This window comes from Engystomops pustulosus, chromosome 3 (assembly GCF_040894005.1).
Source record: "Engystomops pustulosus chromosome 3, aEngPut4.maternal, whole genome shotgun sequence".
NCBI classification, from domain to species: Eukaryota; Metazoa; Chordata; class Amphibia; order Anura; family Leptodactylidae; genus Engystomops; species Engystomops pustulosus.
In genome coordinates, this window is record NC_092413.1 from 9,411,605 (window position 1) to 9,430,543 (window position 18,939).

At 44.1% G+C, this 18,939-nt stretch overlaps 1 protein-coding gene across 1 annotated transcript in view; it reads right to left on the reverse strand.

Annotated features, from left to right (window-relative positions):
• The window catches only part of LOC140120936 (calpain-13-like), a 110,129-nt gene that overhangs the window by 31,892 nt on the left and 59,298 nt on the right, over positions 1-18,939 (reverse strand). The window contains exons 8-11 of the mRNA XM_072139981.1: positions 5,779-5,864; positions 4,806-4,880; positions 3,908-4,068; positions 3,483-3,637 (exon numbers count right to left, since the gene is read on the reverse strand). Coding sequence (XP_071996082.1) covers positions 3,483-3,637; positions 3,908-4,068; positions 4,806-4,880; positions 5,779-5,864 — 477 coding nt within the window. The remainder of the gene's footprint in view (positions 1-3,482; positions 3,638-3,907; positions 4,069-4,805; positions 4,881-5,778; positions 5,865-18,939) is intronic.

The following is an 18,939-nucleotide window of genomic DNA, read 5'->3' on the forward strand; positions in this document are numbered from 1 at the left end:
GTATTATAGTAGTTATATTCTTGTACATAGGAGGCAGTATTATAGTAGTTATATTCCTGTACATAGGGGGCAGTATTATAGTAGTTATATTCTTGTACATAGGGGGCAGTATTATAGTAGTTATATTCCTGTACATAGGGGGCTGTATTATAGTAGTTATATTCTTGTACATAGGGGGCAGTATTATAGTAGTTATATTCTTGTACATAGGGGGCAGTATTATAGTAGTTATATTCTTGTACATAGGAGGCAGTATTATAGTAGTTATATTCCTGTACATAGGGAGCAGTATTATAGTAGTTATATTCTTGTACATAGGGGACAGTATTATAGTAGTTATATTCTTGTACATAGGGGGCAGTATTATAGTAGTTATATTCTTGTACATAGCGGGCAGTATTATAGTAGTTATATTCTTGTACATACCGGGCAGTATTATAGTAGTTATATTCTTGTACATAGGGGGCAGTATTATAGTAGTTATATTCCTGTACATAGGGGGCAGTATTATAGTAGTTATATTCCTGTACATAGGAGGCAGTATTATAGTAGTTATATTCCTGTACATAGGGGGCAGTATTATAGTAGTTATATTCCTGTACATAGGGGGCAGTATTATAGTAGTTATATTCTTGTACATAGGGGCAGTATTATAGTAGTTATATTCCTGTACATAGGGGGCAGTATTATAGTAGTTGTATTCCTGTACATAGGGGGCAGTATTATAGTAGTTATATTCTTGTACATAGGGGGCAGTATTATAGTAGTTATATTCTTGTACATAGGGGGCAGTATTATAGTAGTTATATTCCTGTACATAGGGGGCAGTATTATAGTAGTTATATTCTTGTACATAGGGGCAGTATTATAGTAGTTATATTCCTGCACATAGGGAGCAGTATTATAGTAGTTATATTCCTGCACATAGGGAGCAGTATTATAGTAGTTATATTCTTGTACATAGGGGGCAGTATTATAGTAGTTATATTCCTGTACATAGGGGGCAGTATTATAGTAGTTATATTCTTGTACATAGGGAGCAGTATTATAGTAGTTATATTCCTGTACATAGGGAGCAGTATTATAGTAGTTATATTCCTGTACATAGGGGGCAGTATTATAGTAGTTATATTCCTGTACATAGGGGGCAGTATTATAGTAGTTATATTCTTGTACATAGGGGGCAGTATTATAGTAGTTATATCCCTGTACATAGGGGGCAGTATTATAGTAGTTATATCCCTGTACATAGGGGGCAGTATTATAGTAGTTAGATTCCTGTACATAGGGGGCAGTATTATAGTAGTTATATTCTTGTACATAGGGGGCAGTATTATAGTAGTTATATTCTTGTACATAGGGGGCAGTATTATAGTAGTTATATTCCTGTACATAGGGGGCAGTATTATAGTAGTTATATTCTTGTACATAGGGGGCAGTATTATAGTAGTTATATTCCTGTACATAGGGGGCAGTATTATAGTAGTTATATTCCTGTACATAGGGGGCAGTATTATAGTAGTTATATTCTTGTACATAGGGGGCAGTATTATAGTAGTTATATTCCTGTACATAGGGGGCAGTATTATAGTAGTTATATTCTTGTACATAGGGGGCAGTATTATAGTAGTTATATTCTTGTACATAGGAGGCAGTATTATAGTAGTTATATTCCTGTACATAGGGGGCAGTATTATAGTAGTTATATTCTTGTACATAGGGGGCAGTATTATAGTAGTTATATTCCTGTACATAGGGGGCTGTATTATAGTAGTTATATTCTTGTACATAGGGGGCAGTATTATAGTAGTTATATTCTTGTACATAGGGGGCAGTATTATAGTAGTTATATTCTTGTACATAGGAGGCAGTATTATAGTAGTTATATTCCTGTACATAGGGAGCAGTATTATAGTAGTTATATTCTTGTACATAGGGGACAGTATTATAGTAGTTATATTCTTGTACATAGGGGGCAGTATTATAGTAGTTATATTCTTGTACATAGCGGGCAGTATTATAGTAGTTATATTCTTGTACATACCGGGCAGTATTATAGTAGTTATATTCTTGTACATAGGGGGCAGTATTATAGTAGTTATATTCCTGTACATAGGGGGCAGTATTATAGTAGTTATATTCCTGTACATAGGAGGCAGTATTATAGTAGTTATATTCCTGTACATAGGGGGCAGTATTATAGTAGTTATATTCCTGTACATAGGGGGCAGTATTATAGTAGTTATATTCTTGTACATAGGGGCAGTATTATAGTAGTTATATTCCTGTACATAGGGGGCAGTATTATAGTAGTTGTATTCCTGTACATAGGGGGCAGTATTATAGTAGTTATATTCTTGTACATAGGGGGCAGTATTATAGTAGTTATATTCTTGTACATAGGGGGCAGTATTATAGTAGTTATATTCCTGTACATAGGGGGCAGTATTATAGTAGTTATATTCTTGTACATAGGGGCAGTATTATAGTAGTTATATTCTTGTACATAGGGGGCAGTATTATAGTAGTTATATTCCTGCACATAGGGAGCAGTATTATAGTAGTTATATTCTTGTACATAGGGGGCAGTATTATAGTAGTTATATTCCTGTACATAGGGGGCAGTATTATAGTAGTTATATTCTTGTACATAGGGGGCAGTATTATAGTAGTTATATTCTTGTACATAGGGGGCAGTATTATAGTAGTTATAATCTTGTACATAGGGGCAGTATTATAGTAGTTATATTCCTGTACATAGGGGGCAGTGTTATAGTAGTTATATTCCTGTACATAGTGGCAGTATTATAGTAGTTATATTCTTGTACATAGGGGGCAGTATTATAGTAGTTATATTCTTGTACATAGGGGGCAGTATTATAGTAGTTATATTCTTGTACATAGGGGGCAGTATTATAGTAGTTATATTCTTGTACATAGGGGGCAGTATTATAATAGTTATATTCTTGTACATAGGGGGCAGTATTATAGTAGTTATATTCCTGTACATAGGGGGCAGTATTATAGTAGTTATATTCTTGTACATAGGGGCAGTATTATAGTAGTTATATTCTTGTACATAGGGGGCAGTATTATAGTAGTTATATTCCTGTACATAGGGGGCAGTATTATAGTAGTTATATTCTTGTACATAGGGGACAGTATTATAGTAGTTATATCCTTGTACATAGGGGGCAGTATTATAGTAGTTATATTCTTGTACATAGGGGGCAGTATTATAGTAGTTATATTCTTGTACATAGGGGGCAGTATTATAGTAGTTATATTCCTGTACATAGGGGGCAATATTATAGAAGTTATATTCTTGTACATAGGGGGCAGTATTATAGTAGTTATATTCCTGTACATAGGGGCAGTATTATAGTAGTTATATTCTTGTACATAGGGGGCAGTATTATAGTAGTTATATTCCTGTACATAGGGGGCAGTATAATAGTAGTTATATTCTTAGAATTATTTACCCTGCAGAAGGCAAATCCAATAGGTAACCAGCGTGGACTGTATTTCCTTTCGTTGCTGAGACTCTGCATTAGGGCTACGGTCACATTGTATCCTCTCTTTGTTCCTTGTGTCTCTGGGACTGTGATCATGTAATGGGGATTTTTCCACATATCCTCTAAAAATAAAACAAACTGGTTTTATTACAAAATGTTTGGGTCCTGCAGATAGACAATGTAGATGAAATAACGGATGACCCCCCCCCCCCCCCAGTGCTCAGTCTCTTGGACCCTGGAGCAGTTGGGTACAGTGATATAACCCCTGAGATGCCCTGGGATTGTTGAGCTATTGATATGTGATATGGAACTGATTACACATGAATCCCAAATTTAGCTCCTCCATGTAAAATCTTGGAATACCCATAAGTCCTGGATTACTAGTTACCTACCTGCAGTGTTACATCCTCCTGCGCTGCTGCCCCTCACCCACTGGTTGTAGTAACTTGTCGCCTCCCAAACATATTGGGGATTTTCAAAATCTAAGAAACTTGGGTCGTGGTTACAGATGTTCACCTGGGCGAAATATTGCATGAAGTCTGGGCAGGACATCCTAAGAAAATTACATTTAACAAATATTCACATTAGGACTATCCCTTTAAATCCATCTGTGTCCCCCATGACTTGTGTTTGGCACAACTCAGGTTTGCAATCTCTTATTTATCCGTATTCGCCATTTTGCTGCTCATATACAGCCCCTACTCATCCCTTTAAGGCTCAAAGATCCATATAATTAAGTGCAATGTTGAAAGGACCAACTCACCCCCCCCACCCCCCCCCCCCTTACCCCGGCTCCCACCTTGGAGGACTCAACACTTAGATATATTATATAGATATGCCATTGATTTGATAGGAAACGCTGCAATACTTCATGTCGCCAGTGGCGGCGCTGCAAAAAAACCTCAACACCTGCTACTAGATTCCTTGCAGAAATACATAGAAGTTGCTGTGATTACTTAGATTTTAGAAGATCCATTATACATCTTCTGGGTATAGAGAGTGCCACCTGCCTTGGAGGACCTGTCCTGTCCTTCATCACATTGATGCGAATGGACGCTGTGTAATACTCTATGTGGCCTGTGGTGGCGCTGCAGGGAAATTGAACACTTCTGTTAGGTTTCTGCTGGATCCTTACATGGATTAGGGATTGTGCATTATCCCTTTAAGCCAATTGCTCAGACCCCGAAACCTCTGACGTGACTCAGGAACAATTATTCTTGGCTCAGATAATTTTCTTACTCTTTAGGTTGAACAATGAAGTCGATGTTGGAATAATTTAAAATAATTTACCAAAATTCTCCATCGTTTCTCTCCACATTCAGCTTTTTCCTGACGTCAGGACGGACTCTGTCCCACTGAGAGGATCTGGGAAAGGGAAGAGGAACATTTTCAGTAAGATGGTGCTACCTCAGAGCTGCCACTAGGTGGTGCATGAGAGTCCAGATCAGAATCAATCACTGAACTCCTGCACTATTGCACCCCAAGAGGTAAACTGTGGTAGTGCAAGTGTCACTCATAAAACCTCCATATTTACAAAATTATACTGTACATCTCTCCAGGGACAATACCTGACACTGGCTGCAGAGTGCACAGAGCACAGCAGTGTGAGGACACTCCCCCAGTGCACTTGGAGAAGCTACCATCCAGGAATATAAATCCATATTGCATATATACCCGTCTTGCTGTTACTAACAACATACACAAATGTACTATGACACCTTCCCAGGGACAATAACTAACACTGGCAGCAGAAAGCACAGAGCACAGCAGTGTGAGGACATGTCCCCAGTACATTCCTGGAATATCAATCCATATATCACAGTCCTGCTGCTACTTACAACATAGAAAAAGATCTGATTAAGCATTTCATCAAGGACAATAGCGAACACAGGCTGCAGAGATCAGAGCACAGCAGTGTTAGGACAAGTTCCCAGTAATATGCAAGAGTATATATGCAACTACTATAGTTCTGCTGCTACTAACATTATAAACAAAGGAATGATTACACTGATTACAATGATTACATGATCCAGGGACAATATAGAACACTGGCTGCAGAGAGCACAGAGCACAGCAGTGTGTGGACACACTCCTAATGCACTTGGAGAAGCCATAATCCTGGCATATAAATCTGTATCTCACAGTCCTGCTGCTAATAACAACATATACAAAGGTCTGATTCCACATCTCTCCAGGGACAATACATAACACTGTATGGCCACACCTGCTGACGGTTTCCTATTGCTTAGTACTTGATATTTACCCATCGCTCCAGCGGCCGTTCCATTCTCCTTGACCCCAGGGATTCCAGACCCGGACAATATCTTCTATCCTGTTTCCATACTCAACCTACAAACACAAAGTAACAATTTATACAATGTAACAAGTAAGATAGAATGTGATTACTCTGAAAATAGGACAACAAAAAGACTGCACCCCTGACTGATTCCACACGAATGGTCCATCCCAAATGTAGCTCCTCCGTGTAAAACCGGCAGTGTTACATCCGCCAGCCTGATTACATTGCTGTCAACATAGCGTTAACAAGTGGATGCGTTTTGTAAACGCAATGTTAATAGTAATCAGGCAAAAAATCTCCTCTTCTCAGCTGTTGTGATGCGTTTGAAAACGTATCTGTTACTGCCACATGTGAACACGCACTAAGGCTCCATGTCAAGACAAGGGCTGTGATCTACGAGCCGGATGTACAGGGCAGCGGTGAGCATGGACGTGTGAATGGACAATAAGGTGGAACAGGACAAGCTTCCAAAAATATACATTTTATTGACTTCAGCTAATAATTAATAAAACATGTATAAAATTGGTGCAAAAGAGAAAACATACAGGATAGTTTATCACGTCCAGGATGATGTCATAATTCCATGAAATCACGTTATTACCACATGGGGGCGCTGCCGGGCGAATCTACCAGCATAATACTCTACATTGACAGTTGTGGTCCTAGTATTACACAGTCGTAGCCATGATGTTAGGAAAGTCGTTCTACCCATAAGCCCAACCCCAGGATCACCGAAACACAACTCGTCCCAGCAATAACAAGACCTAGCGTGGCTCCATGGCTAATAATCTGCACCGTATAGTAGCAGATGAAGCTGGGATTATGAGTAATGTTAGGGACGCTTAGAACCCATAGACTGTGGAGACTTTCCTAACACTGCTGTGCTCTCTGCATGGATTTGTTCCACTGCCCTCAGCTTTGAGTAACTTTTGTGGAAGACTACTTTGGTTCAGAGGGGATGGGCTGTTTAGAAGATCATTGTAGAGAGCACAGAGCACAGTGGTGTGAGGACACATCTTTAGTGCACAGGTAGAAGCTACAATCATAACATTTCCCTCTATATTTCACAGTCCTGCTGCTACTAACAAGAGAACATAAAGCACAGCAGTGTGAGGACAATCCTGAAATATAAATCTATATATCACAGTCCTGCTGCTACTAACAACATACACAAAAGTCTGATTACACATCTCTCCAGGGACAATACATAACACTGGCTGCAGAGATCACAGAGCACAGCAGTGTGAGGTATGATTACACATCTCTCCAGGGACAATACATAACACTGGCTGCAGAGAGCACAGAGCACAGCAGTGTGAGGTCTGATTACACATCTCTCCAGGGACAATACATAACACTGGCTGCAGAGAGCACAGAGCACAGCAGTGTGAGGACACTCCCCCAGTACAATACTGGAATATAAATCTATATATCACAGTCCTGCTGCTACTTACAACGAACACAAAAGTCTGATTACACATCTCTCCAGGGACAATACATAACAATGGCTGCAGAGAGCTCAGAGCACAGCAGTGTGAGGTCTGATTACACATCTCTCCAGGGACAGTACATAACACTGGCTGCAGAGAGCACAGAGCACAGCAGTGTGAGGTCTGATTACACATCTCTCCAGGGACAATACATAACACTGGCTGCAGAGAGCACAGAGCACAGCAGTGTAAGGTCTGATTACACATCTCTCCAGGGACAATACATAACACTGGCTGCAGAGAGCACAGAGCACAGCAGTGTGAGGTCTGATTACACATCTCTCCAGGGACAACACATAACACTGGCTGCAGAGAGCACAGAGCACAGCAGTGTGAGGTCTGATGACACATCTCTCCAGGGACATTACATAACACTGGCTGCAGAGAGCACAGAGCACAGCAGTGTGAGGTCTGATTACACATCTCTCCAGGGACAATACATAACACTGGCTGCAGAGAGCACAGAGCACAGCAGTGTGAGGACACTCCCCCAGTACAATACTGGAATATAAATCTATATATCACAGTCCTGCTGCTACTTACAACGAACACAAAGGTCTGATTACACATCTCTCCAGGGACAATACATAACACTGGCTGCAGAGAGCACAGAGCACAGCAGTGTGAGGTCTGATTACACATCTCTCCAGGGACAATACATAACACTGGCTGCAGAGAGCACAGAGCACAGCAGTGTGAGGTCTGATTACACATCTCTCTATGGACAATACATAACACTGGCTGCAGAGAGCACAGAGCACAGCAGTGTGAGGTCTGATTACACATCTCTCCAGGGACAATACATAACACTGGCTGCAGTCTGCATGGTCACACCTGCTGCTGATTTCTTAAATACTTTTTTTTAAGGCAGGTTATGAAAGTTCCCTACTTCCATGTACGTATTCTTCATTATCCCCAGTAGGTGGCAGTGTGTCCACATTGATTTCCTGTATATACTTTATATTTTCTGTACTGCCACAAAGGGTTCATTTACTTTTACAGGAGACACAAGGAAAGTGATTGTTGTCTCCAACTCCAGGAATATAAGCAGCAAAACATACAGCACGACAGTAACAGCTTTCATCCAGCGCAGCCGTGTTATTACTGGAAGGGAACAGTAACCACCTGCCTATAACCTGCAGCTACAGACACAACACTGCAACACCCCAACTATATATATATACTGTATATACCATACATCATCCACTATGAGAGCTAATGGGGCCAAACACAGAGAGCGGCACAGAGAACAAACATAACAAGAGTATGATAGTAGTTATATTCCTGTACATAGGGGGCAGTATTATAGTAGTTATATTCTTGTACATAGGGGGCAGTATTATAGTAGTTATATTCCTGTACATAGGGGGCAGTATTATAGTAGTTATATTCCTGTACATAGGGGGCAGTATTATAGTAGTTATATTCTTGTACATAGGGGGCAGTATTATAGTAGTTATATTCCTGTACATAGGGGCAGTATTATAGTAGTTATATTCTTGTACATAGGGGGCAGTATTATAGTAGTTATAGTCTTGTACATAGGGAGCAGTATTATAGTAGTTATATTCTTGTACATAGGGGGCAGTATTATAGTAGTTATATTCTTGTACATAGGAGCAGTATTATAGTAGTTATATTCCTGTACATAGGGGCAGTATTATAGTAGTTATATTCTTGTACATAGGAGCAGTATTATAGAAGTTATATTCTTGTACAAAGGGGGCAGTATTATAATAGTTATATTCTTGTACATAGGGGGCAGTATTATAATAGTTATATTCTTGTACATAGGGGGCAGTATTATAGTAGTTATATTCTTGTACATAGGGGGTAGTATTATAGTAGTTATATTCTTGTACATAGGGGGTAGTATTATAGTAGTTATACTCTTGTACATAGGGGGCAGTATTATAGTAGTTATATTCCTGTACACAGGGGGCAGTATTATAGTAGTTATATTCTTGTACATAGTAGGCAGTATTATAGTAGTTATATTCTTGTACATAGGGGGCAGTATTATAGTAGTTATATTCCTGTACATAGAGGGCAGTATTATAGTAGTTATATTCTTGTACATAGGGGGCAGTATTATAGTAGTTATATTCTTGTACATAGGGGACAGTATTATAGTAGTTATATTCTTGTACATAGGGGGCAGTATTATAGTAGTTATATTCTTGTACATAGGGGCAGTATTATAGTAGTTATATTCCTGTACATAGGGGGCAGTATTATAGTAATTATATTCCTGTACATAGGGGGCAGTATTATAGTAGTTATATTCTTGTACATAGGGGGCAGTATTATCGTAGTTATATTCCAGTACATAGGGGGCAGTATTATAGTAGTTATATTCCTGTACATAGGGGGCAGTATTATAGTAGTTATATTCTTGTACATAGGGGGCAGTATTATAGTAGTTATATTCATGTACATAGGGGGCAGTATTATAGTAGTTATTTTCTTGTACATAGGGGGCAGTATTATAGTAGTTATATTCTTGTACATAGGGGGCGGTATTATAGTAGTTATTTTCTTGTACATAGGGGGCAGTATTATAGTAGTTATATTCTTGTACATAGGGGGCGGTATTATAGTAGTTATTTTCTTGTACATAGGAGGCAGTATTATAGTAGTTATATTCCTGTACATAGGGGGCAGTATTATAGTAGTTATATTCTTGTACATAGGGGCAGTATTATAGTAGTTATATTCTTGTACATAGGGGGCAGTATTATAGTAGTTATATTCTTGTACATAGGGGGCAGTATTATAGTAGTTATATTCCTGTACATAGGGGGCAGTATTATAGTAGTTATATTCCTGTACATAGGGGGCAGTATTATAGTAGTTATATTCTTGTACATAGAGGGCAGTATTATAGTAGTTATATTCCTGTACATAGGGGGCAGTATTATAGTAGTTATATTCTTGTACATAGGGGCAGTATTATAGTAGTTATATTCTTGTACATAGGGGCAGTATTATAGTAGTTATATTCCTGTACATAGGGGCAGTATTATAGTAGTTATATTCTTGTACATAGGGGGAAGTATTATAGTAGTTATATTCCTGTACCTAGGAGGCAGTATTATAGTAGTTATATTCTTGTACATAGGGGCAGTATTATAGTAGTTATATTCTTGTACATAGGAGGCAGTATTATAGTAGTTATATTCTTGTTCATAGGGGGCAGTATTATAGTAGTTATATTTTTGTACATAGGGGGCAGTATTATAGTAGTTATATTCTTGTACATAGGGGGCAGTATTATAGTAGTTATATTCCTGTACATAGGGGGCAGTATTATAGTAGTTATATTCCTGTACATAGGGGGCAGTATTATAGTAGTTATATTCTTGTACATAGGGGGCAGTATTATAGTAGTTATATTCCTGTACATAGGGGGCAGTATTATAGTAGTTATATTCTTGTACATAGGGGGCAGTATTATAGTAGTTATATTCTTGTACATAGGGGGCAGTATTATAGTAGTTATATTCTTGTACATAGGGGGCAGTATTATAGTAGTTATATTCTTGTACATAGGGGGCAGTATTATAGTAGTTATATTCCTGTACATAGGGGGCAGTATTATAGTAGTTATATTCCTGTACATCGGGGGCAGTATTATAGTAGTTATATTCCTGTACATAGGGGGCAGTATTATAGTAGTTATATTCTTGTACATAGGGGCAGTATTATAGTAGTTATATTCCTGTACATAGGGGCAGTATTATAGTAGTTATATTCTTGTACATAGGGGGAAGTATTATAGTAGTTATATTCCTGTACCTAGGAGGCAGTATTATAGTAGTTATATTCTTGTACATAGGGGCAGTATTATAGTAGTTATATTCTTGTACATAGGAGGCAGTATTATAGTAGTTATATTCTTGTTCATAGGGGGCAGTATTATAGTAGTTATATTTTTGTACATAGGGGGCAGTATTATAGTAGTTATATTCTTGTACATAGGGGGCAGTATTATAGTAGTTATATTCCTGTACATAGGGGGCAGTATTATAGTAGTTATATTCCTGTACATAGGGGGCAGTATTATAGTAGTTATATTCCTGTACATAGGGGGCAGTATTATAGTAGTTATATTCTTGTACATAGGGGGCAGTATTATAGCAGTTATATTCCTGTACCTAGGAGGCAGTATTATAGTAGTTATATACTTGTACATAGGGGGCAGTATTATAGTAGTTATATTCTTGTATATAGGGGCAGTATTATAGTAGTTATATTCTTGTACATAGGTGGCAGTATTATAGTAGTTATATTCTTGTACATAGGGGCAGTATTATAGTAGTTATATTCTTGTACATAGGGGGCAGTATTATAGTAGTTATATTCCTGTACATAGGGGGCAGTATTATAGTAGTTATATTCCTGTACATAGGGGGCAGTATTATAGTAGTTATATTCCTGTACATAGGGGGCAGTATTATAGTAGTTATATTCTTGTACATAGGGGGCAGTATTATAGTAGTTATATTCTTGTACATAGGGGGCAGTATTATAGTAGTTATATTCTTGTACATAGGGGGCAGTATTATAGTAGTTATATTCCTGTACATAGGGGGCAGTATTATAGTAGTTATATTCCTGTACGTAGGGGGCAGTATTATAGTAGTTATATTCCTGTACATAGGGGACAGTATTATAGTAGTTATATTCCTGTACACAGGGGCAGTATTATAGTAGTTATATTCCTGTACATAAGGGACAGTATTACATTTATTTCCATACATTACCTTAGAGCAATTCATACATTTTTATAGTTTCTTGGTAAATAATTTAATATAATTCCCTATTACAATTCTTTTTCATCTCTATACAAAAACAATTCCCTCTCCTGAGTGATATTTGCATTGAAATCGTTCCAACTTTATTGAATTTATTATTGTTCTCCACACGCGGGTTGTTGTGTTAGTGAAACCATATTCTGTTATTTGATATTGTTATTAGAACAATGAGCGGCTTATCCGCTGAAACTGGCACACAAATGACACTGTGTTCCAAAACCATTAAAAAAATTGTTTTCTACTAATATAATGTTATATAATGACAAATCTAAAACGTCTCAAGTATATACCGCCAAGATTTTATCAAACCCTCTGTACAGACTTTGTCTCACCCATTGGAGGCAAAGTAAAGAGACACTGAGCACTAAAGATAAGAGCAATAAACCTACAGATACAATGCATCAACCTACTATGGACTTCACCAGCATGTATGTATGTACACAGTGACTGCACCAGCAGCAGAATAGTGAGTGCATCTCTGGTGTGCCTCGTTACCTCGTTAGCTGTCTGTTGCTGTGAGAGGCTGTGTGCTGCTGCTGCTCCTGAGCTCCAGGGAAAACCATCTCCACCTGGGGCCTGCTCTCTCCTCTCCCAGGGAGGGAGTGGGTTTCCAGGCATGAGCCAGGGCAGCAAGTCCCAGGCTCCTGCTTCCCGGTCTAGGCCGGCGGGAGGCAGGGGTAGCCAGGAACCGGCCAGCGCTGCGGAAGCCTTGGGGGTAAGAAGATCTGCAAGGAACAGCAGCAATGCTGCTCCAAGTACCCCCAGGCCAGCTAAGGCATCAAAAAGCACCAAAACCCCAGGAAAGCTGGATACCTCGGGAAAGCTGGGTACCAAGGAAAAGCTGGATACTGCGGGAAAGCTGAGTGCTCAGGGAGGTGAGGCTGACCTCAGTGAAGAGGGCTGGGGAATGCTGAGGACCCGGGAGTCTATTTCCAGCTATGCCTCCCGGGCTCTGGGCCACCTCTCTGAGTACGAAGAAGCCAGCAAGACGGTGAGGAGACTGCGGGAGGAGCTCAGGTGTGCCCATGCCAGGGCAAGCTCTGCCCCAAAGAGGAAGAAGGAGCAGATTATGGCAGAGATTTCCAGGCTCCAGACTAACATCCAGGCCTTGGAGGAGAGGAAGGCTTACCTGCTAGAGAGGAGCGGTCCGTTTAAAGAAAAAATCCTTAATGATGAGCGGTTCCGGGAGATGGAGGAGGAGAAGCAGAGGCGGCTGATGGGGCTTCAGCCTGAGAGTCAGACGGAGGAGGAAAGTCCGGTGCCGTGTAGTGGGCCCCCTGCAGGACAAGCGGCCATGTCATCTGGCTGCGGTTCTGCCGGCCCGGGTGAGGATAGTGACAGCCACCAGGGAGGGGCGCTGATGGAGGAGATCCGACGGCTCGAGTCCCCTGTGCACCTCCAGGACTTTACTTTTGGAGACGATCTGCCGGAGGATGCACCGGGGGGCAGCAAACCACGAAAGAAGAAGACCAAATCCGTGGAAGTGGTGAGTCTAGTCTACAGCCCCCTCCCCGTAAAACCCGAGTCGGCCGCAGGGTCAGCTCACTGTGCGAGCCCCGTTACCCAGCCCAGCACGGGTCCTGCAGTGGACTCAGTGCCAGGGAGCGGGGAGATTACAGGTGTGACATCTGATGTGGCGATGGGCTCCGTCTCTGTTTGTGGTAACAGTGGGGGAGCAGGGGAGGCATCGGCCGCAAGGCCGGACAGTAAGGGCGGCTCGGCAGTGGCGATACGATCAAAATCCAGTGCTGTGGTGCGTCCCCCGGTGGGAGGGGGGGATAGCCCGGCACTGGTGGCAGCTTCCGGTGCCTCGGCGCCTCTTCATGCTGTTGCCGCTGATCACTTGGTTATGGGGCGGCGGCAGCGTGAAGGGGTCGCTGAGGCTGAGGGCTCCGAACCTCCCAAACCTAAACCTAAAGTCCTGTTTTGTGTCGGTGTTGGAGATAATCTGCAGACGAGTGCTGAGGAAGGTGGGGATCAGCGGCGCCTCACACCGGCCAAAGATCAGCGGCGACTCCTACCTTCGTCTAAGAAAAGTAAAATAACATCTGCTACCGATGATGCGGAGGGCACAAGTGTGACACAAGTCGGGGTCCCCTCTGGGCGATGCTCTGCGAGGGGACCCCCGTCCCTTGTGCCTGAAGATGCGGAGGTGGTCATGTCCCCTGATGTTGGCGCTGGTCCAGCCAGTGGTGAGTGTGAGTGGTGTCAGTAATGTTGTGGTGGATAATGTGAATGGTGTGAGTGGTGCTGAATCTTTTCCAGCTTTGGGGGTGAGTGATGGAGTGACTGGGGGTGTGAGTGGCGCGGCTGAGTGTAACATGCAGGTGGGTAGTGTTAATGTGGTGGGTGCAGGGGTTGGTCCGGTTGCTCCCCCAGTGGCGGCCCCTATTAAGAGCTATGCCAGTGTCGCTGCTGGGGGAAGTAGGGTTCCATCATCCTCGTCTCTGGGCTCTGGGGACGGCTTTTTGCAACGGCGCCTCCTGCAGGCCTTACAGAAGGGTGAAAGGACGATCAATGTAGCGGGGCAGGAGGTTGATTTGTCGTTTTGGATAGAGAGGCACGGCCTGTCTGCCTTCCGAGAGCAAAGAGGCAGGGAGACATCATGGTCGCTCCCGACAACCGGGCCGGGTGCTAACCGTAGGAATGTGGTGCGTCTTCGGTGGCGTGGCAGTGATGTGTGTCCCCCTCGGGCACGGGTAGTTGAGCTGCTGCTGAAGATGGACTTCAAGGCGGCTGACATCTTTGCCTTGATCCATCCCTATGGTACATCTGAGTTTGATATCAGCTTTGTTCGGCCGGAGGGGCTTGAGCTCTTCTGGTCCAACTATGAGCTGAGATACAACAAGCCCGAGTGGCGGGACTTTGCTGTGCAAGCAGTGTCCCGCCAGAGCGAGGTCAAGAAAGTGACCGTTCTTACCCGTAACGAATCACTATCTTGCTTTGACATCATGACCTGGATGAATCGTTATGGAGAGGTACTGGGAGTACCCGAGAAAAATCGAGACGAGTTTGGTATCTGGTCAGGGGCCTGGACCTTCATGGTGAAGTTGAGGCGTTCGGGTAACTCAGTCGCCCACATCCCTTCATCAGCCTTCCTGGGGAGGGATCGGATCCTGATCTTCTACCGGGGGCAGCCTAAGCTGTGTCACAGGTGCGGTGACCCCACACATTTCAGCGCAAACTGCACCGTGCAGAAGTGTGCGTTGTGTGGGGGTGTCGGCCATCTCGCTGCATCCTGTACGGGACAGATTAGGTGTAACCTGTGTGGTGATCTCGGTCACCCGTACAGTCGTTGCCCTCTTTCCTTCGCTAATGCGGCTCAACCTCAGCGGATGAAAGCCATGAGGCTGAATCTGCTGGGGAGGGGACTAGCAGAGGCAGAGGAATGGAGGGGCCAGGGAAGAAAGACAGGAAAAAGACGCCTGCCCAACTAAGGCGTCTAGAGAAGCGTCAACAGGAGAGAGAGCGGGGGGAGTCTCGGGCTGCTGGGACAACCTCTGGCGCTCTCCTGGAGACCACACCTGTCGCTGAGGCCCCAGGGGATGATGTACTGGATGAGGAGGTCAGGAGGATCGAGAGAGAGGAAGGTGCCACGTCCTCAGACTCCTCCCATTATGAGAGTATGGACGAGGATAATAGGGCGTGGCTAGAGGAAAAGCGTAAGCGTGGCGCCAAAAAGAAGAAAAAGGGTAAAAAGAAGGGAGGTGTAAGATCTCCTCCCACCCTGACTAAGGTACCCAAGGAAGGTGCAACCAACCCCCCGCTGGTCGAACTTTCAAATCGATTCCTGGCCCTGGATGGAGCCTCTCCTGCCGATGGAGGGGCTGAGGGTGAAGGGCCAGAGGTGGCGGAGCCTGCAGGGGGTGCCGAGTCTCCCCCTGGGGAGTCAGGGTCCTCAGGAGGGGAGACTGGCCCAGAGTCTGGAGACGAGGATGAGGGGGCAGGTCCTGGATCTGCCCCTGAAGCATCAGAGGTGCGGGAGATGGACACCACAATATGTCTAAAAAGGGGGTGTTCATTTCCCGAGGGTGGTGGTAAGATGGGTAAAAAGAAAGCCGTCTAACTCAATCACTCATGATGGCGGCACCCACTCCGTTGACGCTGGCGTCCATTAATGTCGCCAGCATTAAGTCTGATGCAGCTAGATTTGCGGCCTTTGATTTTCTCGGCCGCGTTGAAGCCGACATTTTATTTTTGCAGGAGACCAGGCTGCCAGATTTGGCGGCCGTGTTTATAGCTAAGAGGGAATGGAGATATGGGCCTTCCTATTGGTCTCTTGCGGCCGAGCCGTATAGCGGAGTGGCGGTCCTTTTTACCGCACCGGTAGAATGCAGACGAGTTATTGAGTTAGAAATGGGGAGGTGCCTGATCCTGGATGTCCTCATGAAGGGACAAGAACTTCGTCTAATTAACATTTATGGTCCCCAGTCCAAGTGGGACAGGAAGTGTCTCTTTATGAGGATCAAGCCCTACCTTTGTACAAGTCGGCAGGTGGTCTTTGGAGGGGACTTCAATGCTGTCACGAGGTCCCAGGATAGGGGAGGTTCCAGAGACAAGTTGACTTATGATAGCGTCGCTCTTAATAGCATAGCCAGTGAGGCTCGCATGGTGGATGTCCACATCCGGCACACCCCAGGCCACGCGGGGTTCACCTATTATAGGGGTAGCTGCAGGTCTAGAATAGACAGGTTTTATTTAAAGGAGGAAGCCATTTCTTCAGCAGTGTCCGTTGTTGAGGTGGAGTTCTCCGACCACTGTTTAATTTTGTTTTCTCTGAATGTTACAGAGACCCCCCGGATGGGAAGAGGCTACTGGAAGCTCAATTCGTCTCTCCTGGAGGAAGCGGAGATCAGACAATCCTTTGAGGACTTTCTTCAGAGCCAGGTACCATTGCTGGGCCTTTGTAGCAGTAAGTCAGAGTGGTGGGAGATGCTCAAGAAAAGGGTGGCGAGATTCTTCCGCCAGCTCTCGAGCCTCAGGAGCCTGGACAGGTACCGCCTGTATCAGGGCCTGAGGAGGAAACTCGAGCATCTCGTCTCGACTGGAGGTAGTCGTGAGGACATCTCCAGAGTGAAATCCTTGCTGAAGAGGTGTCAGTACGATAGACACGCATCTTTGGTTTTTGAGAGGGATTACGGGAAATACCGCTCGCCCGACCCTTACAGAAACTGCAAGATGTCAGTGAATGGTAAAGTTGTCACGGGACTGGTTGACAGTACGGGATCCCTGAAAAGGTCCAGATCAGGGATCCTGGAGGTCGTCAGATCCTTCTACTCGCACCTCTTGGGCAGGAAGGATCTAGATCGGGATGTGATGTCGGCTTTCCTGGCTGAAACTGTCCCTGAGCCAGGAGTAGACCCCTCTCTTGATGTTTTGACAGAGATGATCAGCGAAGAGGAAGTCAGCCGGGCGATTGAAGGGCTCGCCCTCAAGAAATCGCCAGGCCCGGATGGCTTAACATCTGAGTTTTATAAGACCTTTAAGGACGCCTTGGTTCCCCTCTTGACTGAGGTATTCAATGAGTGCCTTTCCTCGGGCGCTCTGCCGAAGTCAATGAGGAGGTCTGCCCTGATCATCCTGTCAAAGGGTAAGGACCGATCTCGTATTGAGAACTGGCGTCCCATAGCGCTTCTCAATACGGACAGAAAGGTTTTGGCAAAGGTGTTGTTTAATCGGCTGGTGCAGTTTGCGCCCCGGCTCCTTTCGGGGACCCAGCACTGCTCTGTTCCAGGCCGCAGTACATTTAGTGCTGTGCTCTGTGTTCGGGAGGCAGTGGAGCAGGGCAGGGCTGGTAACTGGAAGGGGTACTTGCTGTCCTTGGATCAGGCAAAAGCGTTTGATCGGGTTAGCCACGAGTACCTCTGGTCTGTCCTTCTGAGGTATGGCCTGCCTGGGGAGTTTGTCAATTGGCTGAAAGTTTTGTATGCAGGGGCAGAGAGTTTCCCGCTTGTAAACTGTTGGATTGGCCGCTCTTTTGAGGTCGGGTCTGGTGTTCGCCAGGGTTGTCCTCTGAGCCCACTTTTATACGTGTTCGCGATTGACCCATTCCTTAGGAGGGTTGATCGTGGGCCGTTGGTGGGAGTGGGGATGGATCGGGCAGCACCGGAAGCCACTCTAAGGGTGGTAGCGTATGCTGATGATGTCACCGTTTTCGTGTCCTCGGGAGGGGAGGCGGAATGGGTGATGTCAGAGGTTGACCGCTACTCAGAGGCTTCTGGGTCCAAGATCAACCGGGATAAGTGTGAGAGTCTCTGGCTGGGAGAGGGAGGTCCAGGCTTTGATCTCCCGGACACTCTTCCAGGGCCCCAGGACTCCGCCAAAGTTCTCGGCATCGAATTTGGCCAGGGGGATTACCCCATGCAAAACTGGGACGGCAGGCTTAAGATCGCCGCTCAGAGGGTGGACCAGTGGAAGGGTTGGTCTTTGACCCTCAGAGAAAGGGTTAATCTGAACAAAACCTACCTGCTCCCGTTGATGATTTATCTGGGCAGTGTGTGCATGTTGCCAGAACCCCTCTGGACTCGGGTCTACAGTCTGTTCTTCCAGCTGTTATGGGGGAATAGGCTGAACCTAATCAAGAGGGAGGTTACTTACCGCACGAGGAGACAAGGAGGGTTGTGTATGGTCAACCCTGTGGTGTTCCTAGTGAATACCTTTCTTAAGATCAATGTAGCAAACCTCTGGGAAGAGAGGGCTCCTCCGTGGGTATACTCCTGCTGGGGATGGTTTCGGCCTTTCTTCCAGGTATGGGAGACAGGAGGACAAGTGAAGGATCTCCGTACACCGCATGGGCATCTTCCGGCTTACGCTACCCC